This window comes from Ixodes scapularis, unplaced genomic scaffold (genome assembly GCF_016920785.2).
Source record: "Ixodes scapularis isolate PalLabHiFi unplaced genomic scaffold, ASM1692078v2 PGA_scaffold12__126_contigs__length_90152505, whole genome shotgun sequence".
Taxonomy (NCBI): domain Eukaryota; kingdom Metazoa; phylum Arthropoda; class Arachnida; order Ixodida; family Ixodidae; genus Ixodes; species Ixodes scapularis.
The window spans coordinates 11,262,549-11,284,690 of record NW_024609838.1 but is presented as its reverse complement, the minus strand read 5'-3'; the positions used below and the strand labels follow the sequence as shown (position 1 = coordinate 11,284,690).

At 45.9% G+C, this 22,142-nt stretch overlaps 1 protein-coding gene across 1 annotated transcript in view; it reads right to left on the bottom strand.

Moving 5' to 3' along the window:
- LOC8040861 (vitellogenin-1-like) overlaps window positions 1-22,142 on the bottom strand; it is a 55,369-nt gene that overhangs the window by 9,767 nt on the left and 23,460 nt on the right. Inside the window, exons 12-21 of the mRNA XM_042289262.1 lie at window positions 19,568-19,785; window positions 16,292-16,398; window positions 15,155-15,429; window positions 14,307-14,427; window positions 12,040-12,048; window positions 11,465-11,684; window positions 9,346-9,649; window positions 3,170-3,379; window positions 2,545-2,805; window positions 949-1,086 (exon numbers count right to left, since the gene is read on the bottom strand). Coding sequence (XP_042145196.1) covers window positions 949-1,086; window positions 2,545-2,805; window positions 3,170-3,379; window positions 9,346-9,649; window positions 11,465-11,684; window positions 12,040-12,048; window positions 14,307-14,427; window positions 15,155-15,429; window positions 16,292-16,398; window positions 19,568-19,785 — 1,863 coding nt within the window. The remainder of the gene's footprint in view (window positions 1-948; window positions 1,087-2,544; window positions 2,806-3,169; window positions 3,380-9,345; window positions 9,650-11,464; window positions 11,685-12,039; window positions 12,049-14,306; window positions 14,428-15,154; window positions 15,430-16,291; window positions 16,399-19,567; window positions 19,786-22,142) is intronic.

Here is a 22,142-nt window from a genome sequence, read left to right as displayed (position 1 = left end):
TGCTGTACCTGGAAGGTCTCTTCGCTCCCATCGTGTTTTCGGTTCCTCTGAGCCAAAAAGCTTAAGACCCATTGAGCGTATCCAGTATAATTTTAACATGTCAAGTGTCGCAAACACGCCCGAAGTAGACATCTTTTTGCGGGAAAGTTTTAGTATGCGGTCTCTGCTAGTGCTTTTATAATGTGACGCTCTCTTGTATCAGTCTTTTTAGCAAACAGTGTTGTTTTCAACTTTATGCACTTTTCTCATTTACATTTATATTTCACGTTTTCGTTTCTTCAAATTATACGTGCGTTTGCGTGCATCTTTTTTATGCAAAACTGCATGTAAGTGTCAACGGTGCACCCCTATGTAGGCCTACGGGCTGTTTAGGGGCACCGGAAAAGTACAATAAATAAATAGACCAGTAAACTTAGATTGCTAGATGTTGGATACTTTATTCCCTCTGATTCTTGATTCTTTTTTTTTTAGGACAGTGCATTTTGTTCGTCAGTGTAATGTCGTATTTCGTTCTTCTTTTATTAATCCCTGCATACTTTTTTTAATGAGTGATTTCGGTGGGGAACGAACCTTTTATACTCATATTAGACATAGTGATTTGCTACGCACTGTGCCCAGCCAGGTACACAAGCCCTTAGGGCTTACACCGGCTCATCATTGTACTTTTTGAAAATGTATGCATTGGAAATAAAACTATTTTATTTCATTCTACCTATGAAAAGAAAAAAAAATATTTTCTGATTAAGTTTGAAGTTGGTTTACACCAACAAGTAAACTACAGGAATCTTATCCAATGCTAGCAGTATTGGCGGCCGGGAAAGCATGCTTCACTTCGTCAGACTTATAATCATGTAAAAAGCATAAAACAGACACCCGGAGTGGTATTTTTAGGAAAAGAATTTGAAGTTTCGGAGTTTGGGTGACCTCACGCGGGTCTGTGAGACTTACGCTGGACTGGCCTTCGCAGTTTGTGCCGTAGCGAATGTTCAGACTGCAGTCGATCTCTTTGCCTTCGTGGAACGTGGCGAGGTTTTTGAGCCTCGACCATTCAGGTGCCGGAAACTTCAGGGTGCTATCCAAGCAGATCTGCGAAAGCCGAACCTTTAAAGCAACGAATTTCTTCTAACGCTGACGTGTACACCGTCGAAACAGTTTGAGCGAACACTAGACAAGCTCAACACTTTAAATGTTAGCTTAGACTACGCAATAACCGTTTTTCTCACATTAGCGAGTTTTAGTAGACCGTGTTTTCCGCTACGCTCAGCCCCTCCGCTACCCGGAACTCTACAGTCAAGGCCATCGGCGCGGAGGCGCAGTGGCGGTTTCTTCGTAGCGGAGGGCTAGCGGAGGGGGAAATGCGGTCTGCTAAAACTCCCTATTAGTAGTTTTAATAACAAAGTACACTCTAAGAAATGCCTCCGCGTCTACTTACCCGCAAAACACTCAAAGAGCCAATCTCTGCGATCTAGGAAATCAGCACAGTGAATGATGAGGAGGAACATCCGTTTAGACCTAAAAATGAAGTCGGCGCTGTGGCATTACGCAATGCAAAGCGTCATGCTTGCATTGCGCAACGCCACAACGCAGGCTTAAGTTTGAGGTCTGAACAGATGTTCCATCTCATCAATCGCTGAGCTGTTTCGTAGATCGCAGAGATTGGCTCTTCGAGTGTTTTGCGGGAAAGTAGACGCGCAGGCATTTCTTAGAGTGTAAATTCTTGAAACAAACATTCTTGAAACAAACGAAGAACAGCGATCGCATGTTTGTTTTAAATCAGTCGCTCTTTAGACAGGCTGTTTTCGACCAGGCGGATTATCTGCCTGGTTTCCTCTTCTCCTAAATTGCGAGGCTAACGAGGGAGAGACAGATGGAAGTATCAGAGTAGGGAAAGAGAAGGGGATACAACAAATGGTGGATTAGCTTCATGGGTGAACCAAGTAGAAGATGGGCAAATATTTTACTAGGGGAAACAGTCCGTGAAAATACAATAGCTTCGACGTAAGCAGGATTTCTGTAGTCCGAAGGGCTGGATCCGCCGCCGTTTCCAGGGCTGTCCCTTTTGAACCGGGAGGGGTGACTGGCGCCATCTGTCGTCGTGGCCAACCAGAGCGCCTGTCGAGTTAGCTGTCCAGGCTGTCTCGGGGAGTCGGTAACACGACGGAACAGCGCGACGCGCGTGCGTACTTGGACTCGGGGCGTCCACGCAGCTAGGAGAGGTTTTGGTGCTCTAGGCGCGCTATTTAATGGAAGTGAGCAGAGTGAAATTTGTTTTTTTATAGTCTGTTGTACGTTAAAGAAGTGCAGCACAAGCGCCTTCCACAAAGCCTTCAACCCTTTAGCAGAGCGAACTTGAGGGGGGGAAAGCCACCAATCACGACGAGCGAAGAGCTTTGTGGGAGTGGCTTGCCCCGCTCTTCTTACCTGCAGCATACCATAGCGAGGTATTTGGGACGGGTTAAAGGCTGGGAGGAGAGTGCGCGATCGAAAGCGGGAATTTGACGCTTCGTGTCGATTGTTTTGGTGGCCAAATGAATTTTAACGTACCTTGATGTGTTCTTTCTTCTGCTGGGACGTTGCCCTGTCGTAGAAGAACTGCATCTTGTGCTTGAAGGTGTCGCTAGTGTAGGAATATCTCAGCTCGGTGGCGATCTTGCGGTCTTTTTTCCCTCCCCTGAAGTTGAGTTCGGCGTTGAGGACGTGGGTCGAGGGAGACTCCGTGTCGCCGTCGATGGCGTCGTGGACCGGGAACTTGCTTTCCCTCGCGTCTTCGGGCTTCAGGAACTTGTGACTGAGGTCGAGTTCAATCTGCATATTTCCGCCCAAGAAGTCGTTGAGACGCTATACTTTTCTTGCACCCTAACTGCAAGTGGAGCAGGAGTCCCAAGCCAGCTGTCCCACTGCCGATACCTCATCCAAAATACACTCTGTTGGCTGCAGACGCGATGCCAGAATTATCCGCCCTCACGCCTCAAGCATCTTTGAAGCCTGTTTACTTTTTACGCGTGCACGCATAAAACATGTCTGCACACAGTTTTCGTACGACCGTCACACTAGGAAAGAAACCATATGTCTCTCAGGCAGTGTCTGCTTATTGTCCTTTGTATGGCGTATGAGCAGAGTGACTGGGGATTCAGGAACGCGAAATGAGCAAGGACTCGAAAGGTCTCACCGTCGTAGGGAAGTTCTTTTCGGCTTCAACGAGGGTCAGCCTGAGTTCCCGCGGGTGCCAGTGCGGGTTCATGGCGGCGTAGTAGAACTTCTGGCGCCAGTCCATCTCGTACCAGAACTTGTGCAGGCCCTCGCTCAGCCCCTTGGACAGCATGCTGCCTTCCACGTTCAGGCCGATAGGAAGAGAGTCGGTGCGGAACCCACGATCAATCTGTGATACGTTTAAAAACAGAAAAAGAGCAGTCCTGTGTAAGTTTATAGTACGGTCACAGCGAGAGCTCAGACACTTTATCGCAGTCTATTGTATCCTTATGTATCTTGAACGTACGCGTCTTGCACCTTACCCGGAGGAACTATCACCAATGTCTGCTTGGTGCGTGTCACACTTATTTATTGCATACACCCGAAGCCTTCTAATGAATGGGGTGTTATATAGCTGTTGGCAGTAACACGTTCTAAGTATAATGGCGTTACCGGTAACGTACTATTGGTCGCGTTACGTTTTACAGAACCGCAACGGATAACGTAATGACGTTACTATTTCGAGTAACGACTAACGTAGTTACGTTACTCGTTACGCCTTCTTCCAAAGACTTACCAAGTCATATGAAATTTTCATTTTATAGTTTTTGCCCCCTTTTTTCTAGCCTCCTGAGTGATGGAACCGCAAAACAATTAAGGTAATTATGTTAAGTTTCTTAACGGACATAACGTTTCTCGAAATATGGCGCTTACGCATACCTGCAACGTCAAAACCATTAAACATTTAATGCATAAATTAAAAATGACGCGAAAGTAACACGCGTTACATTGAATTAATAACGGTCATGCGTTTCTTTCATTTTAAGGTAACGTATGTCGGTAGCGCGTTCCTGTTATTTGCAGGCAACGAGTAACATATTTTGTTACTCGTATTGTTTGGTGTTTTTGGTACAGTGATCACTTCGCAATCGTAAGGGTCCTCGCTACTTATTTTGTAGCGAAGACACTTAGGTGGACGTGATTCGACGTCACTACAACTGCGACCATCTAGCGGGAGCTGCGGGAAACTGAAATGCGCAGCTAGCCTCAACACATCAATCAATCAATCAATCAATCATTTTATTTGCGTCTGTACACGTGTACAGGCACTGGAGGCATGAACAAAAAGCCAACAGATGTCGGCTTGACGAGGTTCACGCCCCCTTTTTTGGCAAACGGCAAGCAATCGAAAAATAAAAAAAAAGTCAGATACTTAAAAAAAAAAATCACGTAACAATAGTCAAAATACACGTTTAAAAATGGGCTATAGATTACAATGTCAAGGGAAAAAAATACACTCTATATGCTAAAATACAATTGTATGACAGAAATATTCATAGAAACATCAGTTTTAAGGAATGAGATGTTAAATGTTCGATGATAATGTTATTTTCAATTAAATGGTTTAGTAAAAAAGGAAGGCGATGTTTTAGCATTTGAGTTCCATAGGTTGTTCGACTGAATGGTATCTTCCATACTTCTTCGTGACGTATGTTATAAGGTCTAATATTTATTGTTAATTCTGCTATGTTACTAATGTCAGGCGTGTTTTGTTTAATACTTGCTATATATCGAATAAGTAAAGTGTATTCGTACAGTTTGTTTAAGGATAGGACGTTTAATGATTTAAGCAATGGTTTCGTGTGGGTTGATTGTGGTACATTGATTATAGCTCGGATTGCCTTCTTTTGAAGAATCGTTAACTTGTCCAAGTTAGTTGTAGTTGATGTGCCCCAGATCAAGTGACAATAATTCAAATGCGACATGAATAAAGAATTGTAAATGAGATCGAAGCTTAATTTTGACTGGCAAACTTGAACGGAACTTGTTGAGAATGCCAACAACACTTGAAAATTTTTTATTACACTTTGAATGCGGGTGTTCCATGACATGTTTTCATTAAACATTACACCTAAGGTTTTTACATTCGGGACGACTTCAATGATAGAGGGGCCAAGTTTCAGGCGCAAGTCAATATTTACCAATTTATTATGTGGCTTAAAAATGATCGCTTTTGTTTTAGATGTATTAATTAGTAGAGCGTTTGCTTCACTCCATTTATGTAAATATTCCAGTGTGTTGTTAGTGGTTTCTGCAAGTGTGTCGATATTGTTAGCTGAAAAAAGTAGTGTTGTGTCATCAGCATAAATGATGAAAGTGGTGTTTGGGCTAATCGTTACAATGTCGTTTATATAAATGTTAAACAGAAGTGGGCCTAATATACCTCCTTGAGGGACACCTGTTTTTAACGCTTGAAAGTCTGAAGAATAGTTGTTTATAAAAACAGATTGTTTACGAAATTCTAAATACGATGTTAACAGGTTTAGGGTTAGTCCACGGAAACCATAAAACTGAAGTTTATTAATTAGGGTGGTATGATTTATGCGATCAAAGGCTTTAGAGAAATCAACAAAGACACCAAGAGTTAAAAGTTTTTGTTCGAATGATTTTAAAATGAATTCTTTTTGATTTAGTAGTGCGAGTTGAGTGGACCTATCCTTCCTGAAACCATATTGTGATGAGGTTATGAGCGAGAAACGGTCACAAAAAGAAGTCATACGACGATGAATAATTTTCTTTAGGCACTTCGAAAACACAGGAAGAATGGAAATTGGTCTGTAGTTTGAATGATCGTTTTTGTCTCCACCTTTGAAAATAACTATAACTTTCGCAATTTGCATTTTTTTAGGAAAGATTCCGGATGAAATTGAAATGTTGACAATATGGGTAATTATGGGTGTTAGTATGTCCAGTACATATTTAACAGGCTTGATTTGAATGTTGTCAATATCAGTACATTTGCTATTTTGAATTGTGTTAAACGTATGATAAACCTCATGTTCATCAGTGGGTGCGAGGAAAGCGCTGCTCTCATTCGGCGTTCCTAAGTAAATTGGTGCATCGCAGTTTTGTGTGCCTATAGGTTTGCAAAATAATTGTTAAATGAATCGGCTAGGGCCTTTTCTCGTAAACATGCGGTTTATTAGGCGGCGCAATGAACCTGCTGGCGTGGCTCTGGAGTAGAGTGATCCCTTTGCAATCAGCGAACCCGGGATCGAATCCTGAAAACATACTGTGGCGGGTTCTTGGTATTTTTTTCTCTCAAGCCTTTGGCGATATTGATGACGGACCACAAGTGCTAAAACTGCACGATTCCGAACGTGTGTGTGTGTGTGTGTGTGTGTGTGTGTGTGTGTGTGTGTGTGTGTGTGTGTGTGTGTGTGCGCGCGTGCGTGTGCGTGCGTGCGTGCGTGCGTGCGTGCGTGTGTGCGTGCGTGCGTGCGTGCGTGCGTGCGTGCGTGCGTGCGTGCGTGCGTGCGTGCGTGCGTGCGTGTGTGTGTGTGTATGTGTGGAAGCAATTGCCATAATATCACTACAGCTAGGTTACGCAGGTCTGAAAAGGGAGGTGTAACAAAGCTACATGAAAATCACACACATTCTTTTTTACTCTGAAGAAATTGAATTTCACAAGGCATGGACAACTTTTTCCTGAAATGCCTCTGCCCACGATTTTGTTTGCGATATTTCAAACTTTTTTTAAGAAGAATGAAGTGTGACGCAATGGTGGGTTGTGTAGGCGAGCTGATTGAAATTTACTTGGTACCTGTAAGCCCCCAATAGTGAGATGAAGGATTAGAGCCCCAGGTGGCTCGCGAGAGAAACGCTTAACTTTGCACAAGTTTGGCAATCCTAGGGTTCTAATTTGGACCTCATACGGTTTTTTCTCCAAGGTGTCTCCTTATTGCCAGGGTGCTTCGAAGTTTCTACGGCTTTTCCTTTTCTCTGGCTCGCCACATAATTGCCAAAGTTCGAGACTCAACCCAAAGATACAACTTATGAGCCCAAAAATCAGTGAAACCCAAATCCGAGTTTTGTTTGGGAATCTAGGTCTAAAGTTGTTACATGAAAACCGAACAACCACAAGTGAAGCCCAACTCTGGTACTTGTCTGGTGATTTAGACTCGATGAAGTCAGATGACAGCCAAACTACCACCAGTGAAGCGCAACTTTGCCACTTGTTTGACAAATTAGAGCCAAGGTGCCCAGACTTTGGCCAAATATGGGCAAGTTTTGCTCAGTACCTTGGCGTCTTCGGTCTTTTTAAGACGATAAATTGTGCAAATTCCTATGGTCTCCTTTCCCCGATGACTGTGATAACGGCCGCGGGTCGGAACGCTCGGCCTCCTTCGCCGTGAGCTCCAACCTGTTCGTGAAGCGGAGGGTCCCCAGTCCTGGAGAATCATCCTCTCACTCTGTTCCGGGGACCTCTTTCTGTTCTCCCGCTCGGATACGGATCACTGCTGACAGGCGAGGAAGTTTCGCCTCTTATTTTCCTGATTTCGGGAGAGGATGATGAAACTTATCCCTGGAGTAGAGGAGCAAGAGGGACAAAGGACAAACACAAATCTTCAAACACTTGCACCTTTGCATTTAATTGCATTATAATAATAGCCTTAAATTTGGGAGAGGTACTCGTCCGGTGACCGCAAAAGAGATATACTCCGTTTCACCTTCCGTCCGAGCACAGCCGACGCTAGGAGCCATCCCAGCCAATGCGGCGTTGAGGGAGTGTCATGCGACCTTGAGCTCCCTGTGTCGCCCCGCCCCACCGGCAAGTCACGCGACCTTCTCCCGGCGCTGGATCGGCTGGGATGGCTCGTGGCGTCCACTGCGCTCGGACTGAAGGTGAAACGGAGTATAGTACGTGTATCGGCGACTTCTCCCATGCTTACCCAATTTTGGCTCTCCGGAGCACCGCGTCTGGCAGGTAATGACCTTTCCTTACCTTGCCGGCGCGGAGGGCATTTTGGATGCGGATATAGAAGTTCATTAAGAGAGTTTTAATAAATGCTCTTGGGCTTTGTCCTTACTCTGGTACGTGCGTCTTCTTTTCCGCTATATTCGTGAGAGTGAGACAAGGTAGTCGATCATTGGCATCGACAGAGGTAACTTATCGAACCGGCCCGCGGTAATGTGGCCCTAAACGTCGTCAACGTTGCCGCGGACATGTGGGGACCGCGCTACTAGGTTTGACGTTCCTTTGAGATCGCCGCAGCTGATGAGATAACCCTTTGGTTACTCTATCGGTACCTTTGTAGCTAATAGCAAATCCCACATAAAATGGCGCCCAACGTGGGGCGCCAGAATATGTGGGATGGTCACGGGTGTTGGTAACCGAAGGGTTCAGCGCCGGTCTCCAATAGGAAGGCGCTAAGCCTACTCCCTCACCCCGCAGCTTTCTGCCGAGAACACCGCTACGGGGCGGGGGAGAAGGGGGGGGGGGGGCGAACGTCAGCTGCACAACTAATTGCTTCTCTAAAAAGGAGAAGACACACGTAACAGAGTAAGGAAAGAGCCCAAGAGCATTTATCAAAATTCTTTTAATCAACTACATAGTCTACGATGTCCCCATCCTAAATTCCCACCGCGCCGGCAAGGTAAAAAAAGGCCCTTAACTTCCAGATGGGGTGCTCCGGGGAACCAAGATCGGGGAAGCATCGGAGAAGTCGCCGACACACGTCCTATCTATTCCGCGGTTACCGGACGAGTACCTCTCCCGAGAGCGGGAAAACAAAAGGTGAAACCTCAATCAAATTTGGGGGTTTTACATGCCAAACCAACGACGGGCATCTGGCACGCCCCAGCGGAGGACTGGGATTAATTTCAACCACCTGGCGATCTTTTGACGTGCAACCGAAAGCTCGGTTACGCGGCGGCGCCTACTCCGCATTATGCCTCCGTGAAACCTCCTCGCCTGTCATCAGTGATCCGCATCCGAGCGGGGGAACGGAAACAGGTCCCCCATGAGAGAGTGAGAGGACGATCCTCCAAGACAAGGGGACCCTCCGCTTCACGAACGGGTCGGAGCTCACGGCGAAGGAGGCAGAGTTCCGACCCGCCACCGTTATCACATTCATTAGGGAAGGGAGACCCCAGGAATCCCCACAAAATTCACAGACTCAAACGAAAATTTAGCCCAAACAACTGTGTTACCTTATGAGAAAGGTAACAGCTCGAGTGTGCTCTTTTTTGTCTCGTCCACAAATGTTATTTAAGTAGTTCGCGATAGTTTCCGTGTAAACAGCGCCACATCCCAAGGATACGCGCTGCATTACGTGCAGCAATGGTACTTTTGGCCACTGAATCCCCTCTTACCTCAGTAAGCTCAAACTTGTTGTAGAGTGGAGTCGGAGGGTCGGCGAGCTGGATGACAGCGTTACCGATATCTCTGGTTGGGTCGAACGGCAAGGCGAAGGTGGACGGCCGGTTGTGGTGGTTCAGAATGTTCCAGGGGAGAGCAAGAGGTCGTTGGAGATGGAGCTTGTGGTTAACGGTGTCGAGCGTGGCCTTGAACTCCAGTGGCAGGGACAGGACAGTGCGGGAGTCGCTGCCACTTCCCACTGCCGTCTCATTGAAGGTGAGGGCGACACCGACCACACTGAAGCCCCGGTTTTCAAATCTGTAGAAAAAAAACAGAAGTCGTCTTGAATAAAATTTATCGAGACCCTAAGATTGAAGATCGACGTCAGAAGAAGGGTTCCTTCTGGTTTGGTCTCTCACCGGATCTAATGAGGAGCCTAATTTGGAACTTCGTATTTTGTGCGGTTTACGTTGAAGCAAGTCGCGCTCGCATATGCTATGTAGTCTTCCTACACGTGGAAGCAGCACCTCACGTAACGAAATTGACTGTTTCTTCTGTCTAGTCTCAATAATGCCCATGGTCTGCTTTTCAAAGATCACGGAAACGGTCAATTACAGCGATTTACGGAGACAGCTGTGTAACAACGAGGATGAAAACTTTAGAGTCTCAACCCTGAGGCATAGGGAGATACAACAGACAAGACGACACAAAATCCGGTGTGTCGTGGCCTAAGAATGCATCTGCAGCATCTGCGCCGGACTAGATCTGGTGGTCTTCAGCCGCTGTTCGGCCGGACAGACCGGCATCGGAACTCTTTTTCTGCAAAGGGCTGTGGCACTCTGGCGTTTTCTGCCAAGGGAGCTGACCGAGTGTCCGCCCCTCGAGCGGCAACACGTCAAAGCCTGGAGCAAGGAGCCCTCGGGCCACCTCCAACAACTATGATGTATCCTCCCTTTCTCTTCCCCTCCCCCGTGTGTGTGCGTGCGCGAGCGTACACGTGTGTGCATGTTGGTTGTGTACGTGTGTGTGTATGTGTATGTTTCATGTGAAAATCTTTCTTTGTTTTGCTTTGTTTTGTTTGAAGTAATGCGGCACTGCAGACCTCAGGTATGGGCCAATGGCCTTTCTGTGGTGTCGCGGCTTTTTAGGCGGAATAAAGATTATTATTATTATAACACTGGACATCGGGTTTCACATTCAAACATCACGCTTAGTATAACATTGAAGGCTTAAGTTCTTGGCTGAAGCATTGTTCATCCTTATTCATTTTCCCCATTATGCACCGATTCGTCCACAAATTGATCATCAGATGTTTACCTGCTCTAGAAGAAAAGTGTACAAACGATCAGATTTTTGTTCTTTAAGTTCTGTGTATTACATATTGTGGGCACCCTGGCTATGCAGCAAGGCAAACCGACCACAATATACATATGTCTGAGTTCGCTGTCTTTCCTCTTCCTCAAGGGCCCTTTTCGAGACTAACATTAAATGTTATAACTCGAATGAATTAAACAATATTGCGGTGTACAAAAAGATTAAACTTATACTAACTAAAAAACACAACATAACCGGTTTGTCCGGCCAGAGATTCGATTTTCTTAGCTTAAATCATAATTGAGAAAGTGCACCTGATTTCTTAGTCTCGACGTTAATTTATAGCTAATAAGTAACCTATCTAAGGTCGCGCCCCCGCAAAAACAAAATCCCGGCAACTCTGACTCAACTTCAATTTTTCTGGGCTGCATTAACAGAAGGAATGGAAGAGGAAGATAAATAAAAATTGTGGAGGGTTTGGCAACCTTGAAAACTGCAGCGGATACCCAATAAACGACCTAGCCCTTCACTTGCGTCTAGGCACATTCGTTAGAAAGGACGAGAGTGTTAAATTGCAGAGAAACGTTTCTTCTTTCAATGTCGAATGTATCCAATATTTTGGATTCAGGACGTACTTTTCTTGCACCGGTGTTCATGCAAAAGAGCAAACAGCTTGCCGGGCAAAGCTATCAAGTTTGCCTCCTTGCTAACGCTCCACACAAAATGGATGATGGAGGGTGGACATTCATTTGATGCATATCGTTGATACTGTTTGGGAACTGGGAGGCTACAAGCCACGAGTTTGAGGTATGAACTTACACATAGCGTCTCTTGACATCCAATGAAAACTTGTCGTCTGCGGTGCGGATGAAGTCGAACTTCTGTCGGTCAACGAAGGCGAAGTCGACTGACTTGAAGTCCATGAACACCGGAACTCCCATGTCCGTGGGCACCAAAAGGACGTAGTCGTTGTTGAGGAAAAAACTCTTCCTGCGTACTTTCTTTGTTAGGATGTCCCAGGGATCGTCGCCAGGTTTGTCTGTTTTAAGAGAGAAGAAATAAGCCTTTTAGATAGCCCGTAAATTTTCCGGTTTTAACGAAAAATACAGATACACAACAGTTGACTTTGAAAATCCAATACCAATTAAAACCGAAAAACACCGATATGTTCGCTCCATCTAGGACTATTTTTGTCGAAACCCTCACTCCTTAGGCCTAAACTCTTAGTTTTCACGAGCGGTTTACGCCAGTAATCACTGTTTTAAGCGCCCGCCGTAAACAAATGGCCGAAATATACTAATATAAAAAAGAGCACAGAGAAACATTTGCCCATTTTTTTTTTGTCAATAAATATCAGAATTTTTATGGCCTACTTGTAGACCCTTCTAGATAACATTCGCCTTCTGCTCCCTGTTACCTTTGCCTATTCGCGACTCCAGCGAACAATGGAGGGCGCGCTGCTCAGGCAAAATGGCGGACGAAAGGAGGTCGTTTTCGTCGTTCAGCACGCGAACCACCACAAATTCCTGCACTGCAGCGTAAAATCAGTGTTACACACAAAAGCAAAGCAATTTTTCGACTGTAGAAACCTTCTTCTAGTCAGTGCGCAGGAATGACACTGCGGAATCATAAAAATAATTACTGGAAACGCTGTTTGTTTTTATGCTGCCTACGAGAACCAAGCAGCGATAGCAGACGACAGAGTCGAAACGACCTCCTTTCCTGAGCCTCTCGGCGCTGCCGCTACGCGGCGTCGATTTCGCCCGAGTCGCGAATACTGGGCTGTGGAACGCATTCTGAGCTTGCGCCGTAGCTCCCTTCTGTGGATATCAGATACCACGCATGACTTCGTAGCACGGTAGCTCCGCATCTTCATCCGGTTTAGCAAGTGCTGGGAAGGTGTATTCGGCGAGCAAGTGCTCCAAAACGCATTTTTGTCTCATCACAGCGCGAGCACAGACACACCAATCGAAAGGCGACAAAGGGAACGTGCAGAGAACGCGTGATGACAAGGCAGCCAAGTATGCACCGTAAATGGTTGAGGCCGTGTTGGAGAGCGGGGGTACATTTGGGCGTTTTTGGCGTGTACACGAACGTGCAAGGTACGCGAAGACCAGGAGAACTTGCACGCAGTATTGTTCACGAGAGTTAAAAAAAAAAAGACAATTGCAAGCATGGTGAAGCTTGGGCGTGAACAAAGCTTTGGCAAACTTAAAATTACACGAACAAACATGGCGGTGGCTAATGAGGTTGTCTGCAATCATCTAGGCGATTGCAAACAAGGCAGATCTGACCGTCGCCATGTTCTTGCTAGTGTGAGCGAACACGTGCAAGTAGAAGCCTACCAAAAAGCTCCCTTCACGCGCTTGTTGCGCATGACTGCACGCATGGGGCACCAGTCGGGGACCCTATACACCTTTTTCCACAAGGGCGCAGCCATCTTGAATATTGTCGCTTGAGGCATGCGCTAAAACATCGTTTTGACCTCTCCACGCCGCTGGAAGATGTTCAGGCAAAAGGCATGATTGCCACACATTCTTGTTTAGCCTCACCTAAATTGTTTCGCATATTCCAGGTTGAAATGCTTTAGTACATTTTCGTCCAACATACCAGATACGGAACCCACGTGACTGAGAATGAGAGGAAACGAAAAACGTCCTTATGATGTGACCGGCTACAAACACGGTGTTCGCTGGACGCCATATTTGAGGGCGATATATAGAGCGCATGCTCAGAACGGTCACACATCAGTAGGCTGCCAAGACCGGCACTCTTGATGGTGCGGAATGCGTGTTGCAAAAGAACTGTGGGCGCTCGCCGTCAGCATGCGCTTAGCACCGGCGCACACACCTATGGCCGCCAGTGAATATTTCCTACCCTCCGCCTCCAGTTTCGTACGCGTTACTGAAAAACAAAAGTAACCGAGTACAATTAAAATTATTTTGTTGAAAACTGTTGTGACTACAGTAATAAATCACTGCACCACAAAAGTAATTCAGAAACTACCAGAAAGTAATTTATTACTTTTCACCTGTGTTCTTGCGTTACTAGATGAAGTCAGTGCAGAGCACAGTCGTCTATGCCGTGGCAAAGCCGGATCTTAACCCATACACAGGAAGCGAGGCACAGTCGATAGCTCGACAGTCCAAACGTCGCTCAGCGCGTTGACATTCTAAACTTTCTCGCGTCTTAACACTTTTTTTTTCAAGTCTCCAACGTTGGTGCAACATAGAACAGTGACGCACGGCCAAACAGAGCGTTCCTTTTGCGGAAAAAATTCAGCTCAATTCGTTTAGCTCTTTCGGAAACATATAATGGACCTCTTGTAATTGATTACAAAAAAAGTAATTGAATTACAGCGAACATTACTGCAGAGAAAAGTAATTGAGGCATCAAAAAGTTACGATAAAATGCAATTCATTACAATTAATCAGTTACTCGTAACTCGTTGCGTACAAGTCTGGTTCTACCCTTCAGCTTGCTTGGACTGCGCGTGCGACAAAGTGTCATCAAAGACTGAAAGTTCGCGCTGGAGACGGATGATACACTAAAGTCTTGACCTGTCGCCGACTGTAGACAATATGGATAAGGAAATGACGGCGTTCATCGCACTTTCCTTGTTCCCCCATCGTTCTATTTGGTCTGTCCGACGCGGTCTTACCCGATTCTTTCAACTCGGCAAGCATCCTCTCGTCGATCTCCCAGGTGTCGATCTCGTTTCCGTACATGCTCAGACCGATACGTGCGTAGAAGGGATCGAATGGCCAGTCTTGAATGGGGAGCTGCGGGAGAAGAAAACGGGAATAATCAAACGCCCCACGGATGCATTCTTGTTGTTGTTGTTTTGTTTTGTTTTCTTATGCCTCTCACGCTGTTGATTACTATTCCAACACTCGAAGCTTCGTGATTCGTCCTTCGGAGTATTTATCGGCTAATGTCACAATCTTATTGGCCGCCGCAGAGCGTTGATAAGACGCTTTACCGGTGTTTTTTTAAGCCGACGATTACTACAGAAGCACAAGGGCGAGCCTGGCATCTCCAAGGGCATAGGCTAGTTCACAAACTTGCCTCTGCTTACAACCACCTGCCTTAAAATCTTCTCTTTTTTTCTTTCCTATTACAAGAGCGAACACACTGGCACCCTCTATCAAGTGGCCGTGGAACACTTGACATATCTCTATATCTCTTTCCTTCTTTTCTTTTTTTCAAACTTCAATTTTTTTTATTTTTTTTTTTTTTGCTTGAAAGTTTTTGATATTGCCGTAAACGATTATTTCTCGTGGATTTTACGCTCACTGGAATTCTAGAATACCGCAAAACACCTTCGTTCTAGTGCAATGCAGTTCCATGGCCTCCTCGTAGATGGCGCAAGCGTGGTAATGTGTTTTCTCGTTGTAAGAGATCGCAACAGTTCGGTCGTGGGCATACGCAGGTGCGTGAAGGGGCCTCGTGGCTGGGACGCGCTACCGCACCAATGTAGCGAAACGTGTAGCTTTCGGGGGTCCTCACCGCGTCCTCGATCTCCTTGCGGTCCTTTGCCGACGCCTCCCTCGTGAACCGACGTCGCCCGCCGAAGTTCCACAGGTTCTTAGTGGAGCCCGGTCGTGGGCCCGCGACGCCATCGATCAGTTTGTTCAGGCCCCAGCCTTCGAAGGACATGGCGATCGTGTCGTACGAGTAGCCGGCGTAATAGTCCTTGGCCTTCAAGTAGAGGCTTCTGGGCAGGTAGCTATCGTCGGCCTGAATCATCGAGAAGATGGTCGCTCCACCGTAGTCATACTCGGCTGCGAGGGCACAGGAATAAGGTCATTCAATTATCTGAATTCTTATAGTGTATGGTGCACTCTTTGTGTGTACTTTATGTTGTTTCCAAAAAGGAGGAGGGGAACTAGTGGCAGAAGGCTTTAGCGCGTCGTATCCCGGAGGAGCGAAAGTTAGCGCTGCAGAACCCAGGGATCCTGGATTCAATCCCGTCCCCTGCCCGTTTCGATCTGGACGAGACTGGCACCGGTGTGCGGTGAAATTTCTCATTTATAGCGGATGCATCAAACGTTCATTGGGCGGAACAGTTTCCGCCGGCTCTTTGAACATGTATACACGAAATACAATTATTAAAAAAAATGAGGATTCATTAGAAATAAGAAATGATAAAATACAGCAAACGGAGATCGAGGGATACACTTGTTCCCTCCAAAGTTCTATAACGCATGATAAGCAGCATTTAAGGAGCGACCGCTTAAATTTGTTTAGAATACATTAGACAGTCGTTTCGGGGAGTGATGACTCTACAATATTCATTATTTTGCGAAGAAACTGAGACGGCGCTCAGACCCCGTGACATCAATTTCCCCGCCAAATTTAGCGGAAAATTGAATTGGTACGTCAAATTTCCTGCTATATTTAGCGGGGAAATAATTATTTTTTAAGTACTGTGACGTCAGGTCACTTGGCACGAACTTTCCCGCTAAATGTGGCGGAGAAACTGAATTGGTGTTTAAATCACGTGATGTTAATTTCTCCGCAAAATTTAGCGAGAAATGCAAGGACGAACGGACCGACGGACGGTCAGAAAGACTATTCTTTTTAAATTAAAAAAGATATTGCTAAAAAGAAAAGATTTTATGCTTTAAAAAGTGGAGAGCTCACGGTCGTAGCCGGATAACAGTGCCAGCTGGGACTGGGTATAGTCGAGTGGCTTGGAGAACCTCTGGACGTTGTCCCACATAGGCACGACGTAGCGGAGATGCTGGGCACTGCAGCGAAACACGGGCGACCAGTTAAACAGCGAGGACGGCGTACCCATTAACGGTCCAGCTAAAATTGATACAACTTGTTTTTGTTTTGTTTTAATTGTAGCTCGAATACAAAATGTTTGGTGCTTCAGAGCTCCAACCACTTGTATGTAACCCGCTACGGGGGAAGCGTTACTTGCACCTAGTTACTTTATTCGGTAGCGAAGTAACGATATGGTTTTTTTTTAACATAAAGAACGAGTAACCTATATTTGTTACTTCTCGATGAAGTAGCAAGCAACTGTATTCAGTCACTTCTGGAGAGGAACGTGTACAAGTATCCGACCTTGTTCTTAACCCAACCCGCGCCTGTCATTTGCTCGAAGAGAAAACGCGATGTCGATCATAACAAGATGTATACAGGGTGCATCGATGCAGCTAGTGCCACTATATAAGCTATATCCTTCAGAGTAAAGACACTCGCCCATATTGTGGCTTTATGGTTGTCAGTTATCTGAAGCTTTATCTGAAATCACAGGGCACGCTTTTCCGTCCTCCACAAATGTTTGAACAGTTCGCGACAGAGCAAAGCAATATTACATGAGCTTCCTAACACCGAATCTAATGCTGAGAAAGTAGCATTTTTGAATCATGACGATCCGCAGTTGCGTCTGATCTGCACAAGCACCAAAATGGCGGCGCCCACAACTATGTCGGGGAACAGAGTGCCGATACTCTAAGCGCAGCTCATCTAGTGGCTCAAGATCCAGCAACAGTAATCCGTGAATGAAGGGAGGAATTATTACCGACGGCAAATATTCAATTACGGCATCGTACAAACGAAACGACAGATTTGGAGAAACGAGAAAATAACGCCTTACTTTTCAGCTGAGGTCACGCGGTCATTTTGAATCGCAGTAACAAAGTATACTTACTTCAATCTTCGACACGTGAATAATATATTTAAAAAAACACACCTGTTGCCAATCCTTATTTTTTGGTGGTTTCTTCAAGATAGCTCCATATACAGTTATCTGATTTCGTATCATATTTATGACTATGTTGTCGGAATGATTAGTTTAATTGACAGTCCGAGGGTAATTAAGACTAGTTAGCGACATTACTTACATTCCTATTTGAAGATTTACTCCGTTATTATACAGGATAAATAAATATGGGGTCAGTGACAGCCTAGAAGTGTCTGAGCGTTGCCACCTGTAATTATCTCACGATCATTGGGCAGCGAGAGCTGCCGTGGTGTAATCACAACTCGGTAGCCAATCGCGTAGCGACCAACACCCCCAAAAGATATCAACACGATGTTGTTGTTGTTGTTTCTTTTTTTTTGGTTGTTGTTTTTTTGTTTTGTTTTTTGCTAAGACGTAATGATTGCGGTGCCGCATGTAGTTGAATATAACCACGGTATTTACGGTACAGCAACAGTTAATGATTATTATAAAACTATTCGTGTATTGACGAATCCTCCATACGAAATCGAGTTTTTGTAGAAAATAACAAACGAATATGTGACTTGCGTTGAGCGAACAAACCGCGTTGGTTATGTCAACACTCCAAGAAATCTGGTGCTTCTGCTTTCCCAGCAAAGCATATGGAAGAGTCATTCGCTGCCCTCCACAAAGAGAGGCGGGCGAATGACGATGTTGAAAGTATGTTTAGACATAGAAAACAAAATAAGTCTGACGTGTAACGGCGAGCATGAGATTTCACCATGCTCAGTGCAGACTACCTGCGGTTCGGCACCGGGAATGGTGGCTGCCTTAGCAGACTGGCTTCCAGATGCATGGCTTTGGGACGCCGGTCCGAACCTAAATCAAGTGCGGTCGGAAGTTGGCTCAAGCGTAAGGGCCTTCTCGTCGTCTCAGAGATAAGCTATTGTTTGTTCCTTTTGACAAAAGCGCCACAAGACAATGACATAAAGTAAGAGACACGGGGCGAGCGCTATTTTCAACTGAGTGTTTATTGAAACAATACAAACTATTCTTATACACCCAATCGGACTTCTCAAGCGGGATTTCAAATTCTTTATCTGTTAAATGAACAGTCTGGGCACTTATGCATCCGTCACCCCCTTGGATTCTGATGTTGAATGACTCATACAATTCTCTCGAAATCTTTTTTTCTTAAACTCTCCAAAAATTTTGTTTCTTAAAATTCAGAGGTACAAGGGCATCTCTCACAATGAATAGCCAAATTGCACAAGGGGAAATTCTTTACTTCCAGCGCGTGCTTTCGTGCCCTGTAATTGAAGCACCCGCCCGTTTGACCCACACGCCTCACGCCGAAGAAATTGAATACCTGCTTGAGAAGCCCGATTGGGTGAAGAAATAGTTTGTGTTGTTTTAATACACAGTCAGTTAAAAGGAGCGCTTGTGCTGTGTCCCTTACTTTATGTCCTTGTCTTGTGGTGGTTTCGTCAAAAGGAACGAAGTATCAATAAGCCCATCTCTCACTATTTGTGTTCCTTCGTTTGTTGAGTGTCACGCCTGAACTGCAAGCCGAAATTGATGTTTCTTCGGCTAAAACGATGTATTAATCGAACTCTCTCTATAGCCAGCCGGCAACGGCCAGGCGGCGCCAGCAGGGTGAGAGCGCACGGTTATACCCTGTCTCGTTGTAACTTGGCAAAGGGTGAACGATAAACCCCACACTGCGTGCCGAAGGCTTCAAAATGCGCGACGTATACGAGAGCGCAACGCACACATATTGGAGCATGACACAGCGAAAAGCCTGATACTTCTTCGGAGTTGAGGCCCGCTCCGGTGATACGCAGTCACGTTCCGATTGGCCCGCCAGGGCCGTAGCTTCCGCTCTACTGGCACGTTACGCTATCACGGCTTCCTGGGATACCCAGTATTTCTTGCTTCGTACACTAGGCTAAGCGGCGCCACCAGAGTAAAAGCTCACGTTTGAATGATGCAGCCGCAACTCTCAGGGGTACCCAATATTTCTTGCTTCAGTCGCTAGATGGCGCCAAACCAAACAACATTGCAGGTTGCCTATTATCTTTGGCTGATAATGAGCATTGACTTGCAGTTGACATCACGGAGTGATGTCGAGCTGTCACGTGACATCGCGACACAGTCACCAGACATTATTTAGATAAGGGAATAACCCGTAACAGGTCTAGCTGTTAAGTGAAATGGAATCTCGGTCAAAATGACGGACTTACAGCTCTTGGTGGCACGGGTACTTGGACTTGAGGAGAGCGCGGAAGGTGCTGGTCACGTACGATGCCACCTGGTCGCTGGGGTCGTCGATGACGTACCGGGCGATGTGACGCAGCTTGTACAGGTTCGGTTTGGTTTCGAGAATGCACCGAAACGCCGCGATTCGAATGACCGCCATCTCGCTCTTGTTCTCGTACACCGGCAGTGCGATATTGCGGGCCTGCAGGGAAAGCCGTGGTACGCGCGTTTGAGCAATACGGCCTAGTAAACGAGGCACGCGTTAGGCGGTATTGGCTCGGGCCACTGTGCGAACATCGACAGTGACAGGCAGCGTAAAGGGCAACTCTGGTCAATATTTTTGGATTCAAAATTACGACCGTTTTCAGCTCAATGTCCCTGAATTACAGGGAATATTTTTTTTCTATTATTGTGTGTAGTTCTTAGAAATATCAATGCTCAAAGTTTGGTTTCGGGCGTCTACGGCTAAACCAAAACTATCTCCTTGAGATGGATGACGATACTGATCATCAGCTGAGCGTTAAGAATTAAGTTTATTTTTGGCGCATCTGAACCAGAGCAACAAGCTCAGGAACAGGCGGGTAAGCCGAAACAAAGACAAGCTCAAATTCAAAACGTATATAAAAGTATTGAGAACATAGTCTCGAAACAACCAGAAGGAGAATGGGCGTATCAGGATTTAATAGGAATCTTTAGAAGAGAACTAGAGAAGCATCGAGTTAAACAAAGAGGAAAGCAAAAACAAAGACACAAACAAAAAACTTTCAGCCTTTCCACTCTGGTGAAGAAGGAAGAGCAACGGAGCCATAGCTCCTGCTCTCGGCGGCGGCTTTCCAGGCGAGCGATCTGCTCTTCTTTCGCAAGGGAACCTGAAGCGCTCGACGCAGTGGAACTCGAGGTGACAGCGGCTTCGCGGCGGTTGCGGACCCATTCACGCTGCTGCTTACGTCGCCGCTCCTTCCGCACCAGGTCTTCTTTCCCCGAAGAAAGGACACGCGGCCGACACATCGTGAGCCCAAACTGAAACTAATCAGAGCGTAGGAAACAGCGCGCCAAACAGACGAGGACGAGGAAGAAACACACGTGACGTGTGCTCCGCTCGTCACGTGTGTTTCCTCTTCGTCCTCGTATGTTTTTCGCGCTGTTTCCTACGATGAATTGCTACCAACTGGCCCGACTATCCATCCTTCTATGGTAGATGGAAAGGTTGCCGTTAGTTATGAGCGACGGCGGCAACCAGACTGGTTGTCTTCTTGTCGCCATCGCTTATAGATTGCGGTAGCCGTCCAGAGGTTTCTGTCGACATTTGTTTGGTACCGGACACAACCCTGGGGAACCTAGCTCTTAACAGCTCCGCTCTAAAAAGCTGGTGGGATAAGGAGGTCAAAGCAACCATATTGCGGTGGCAAGAGGTACCTAGGGAACATAGGGGGGCAAAGAAAGGGGGAGCCTTGCCAGATGAAGTAGCGTCAAAATGGGAGAACTTCCAAGAGCGGAAAATGAAGACATCAGCTTTAATACAAGCCAAAATTGGTAGTGCAAGAGCGCAGGGGATGATGGAAATAAATAAAAAGAATAGGAATGAGACAGAAAAAGTTTTGGGAGCACATTAAACTGCAGAGGAGAAAGGTGGAGAGTTTCCAACACGTACTGTCCACAGGAGGGGAGAAGAATAGAGGGGGAAGAAGCACGGGAATATACTGCGGACAGTCGAAGAGGCTTTCTTCCAGCTTGAGCAGAGGGGGACAGTGGATTGCACTGACAGCAGCAAAGTAGAGGAGGAGCAGAATTGACTAAAAATGGAGACGAACCACGAGAGAATGGGATAAGGCAGAAAGTAAGGTTCCAGCAGGTACAGCGACAGGAACAGAAGATATAACCATGGAACTCATAAATGTTTGATGGATTGAGGCCCCGTACCCTGCGGACAGGGCGAAGCGAGCCAGGTAGCGACCTAGACGTTCCAGAACACAACAGAGGAATGAATTTAATCAAGCGATATCAACTATATACTGCGAAAATGGGCGCCACAGGATTGCGGCAGACTATTTAGAAAGTCGATGGGTGGCGACCTCTACAGTTAAGGCACTAGGTAAAAACAAGCAAATTGAAGTGGCGGCATGTGATTAACCAAATGAATATGGGAGGATGATTGGAAACTAATGATCGACCTAATGAAACTAACCCAATGATTGGAAACTAAGTAAAATGAGACTAATATATAAGGGCAAAGGAAACAAAGACAGCATTTAAGTCATATCGCCTGATAACGGTAACTTCAGTCCTATGCAGATTATGTATGCAAATAGTAAAGCAGAGGATAGAGGAATGGGCAGAGGATATGCAAATACTAGGTGAGCTCCGAAATGGATTCCGAAGAGATAGAAGACTGTAAGATAACTTATTTGTCACCACACAATGTATAGGAATAGCAATGAAGAACCAAACAGCTTTATGGTAAGCTTATTTGGACATCAAGGAAACGTACGATAATTTGAGCCAGGAAAAACACTGGGGTCCGCTGAGGGAGCAAAACTAGATTCAAATTTGGTTAGGTTT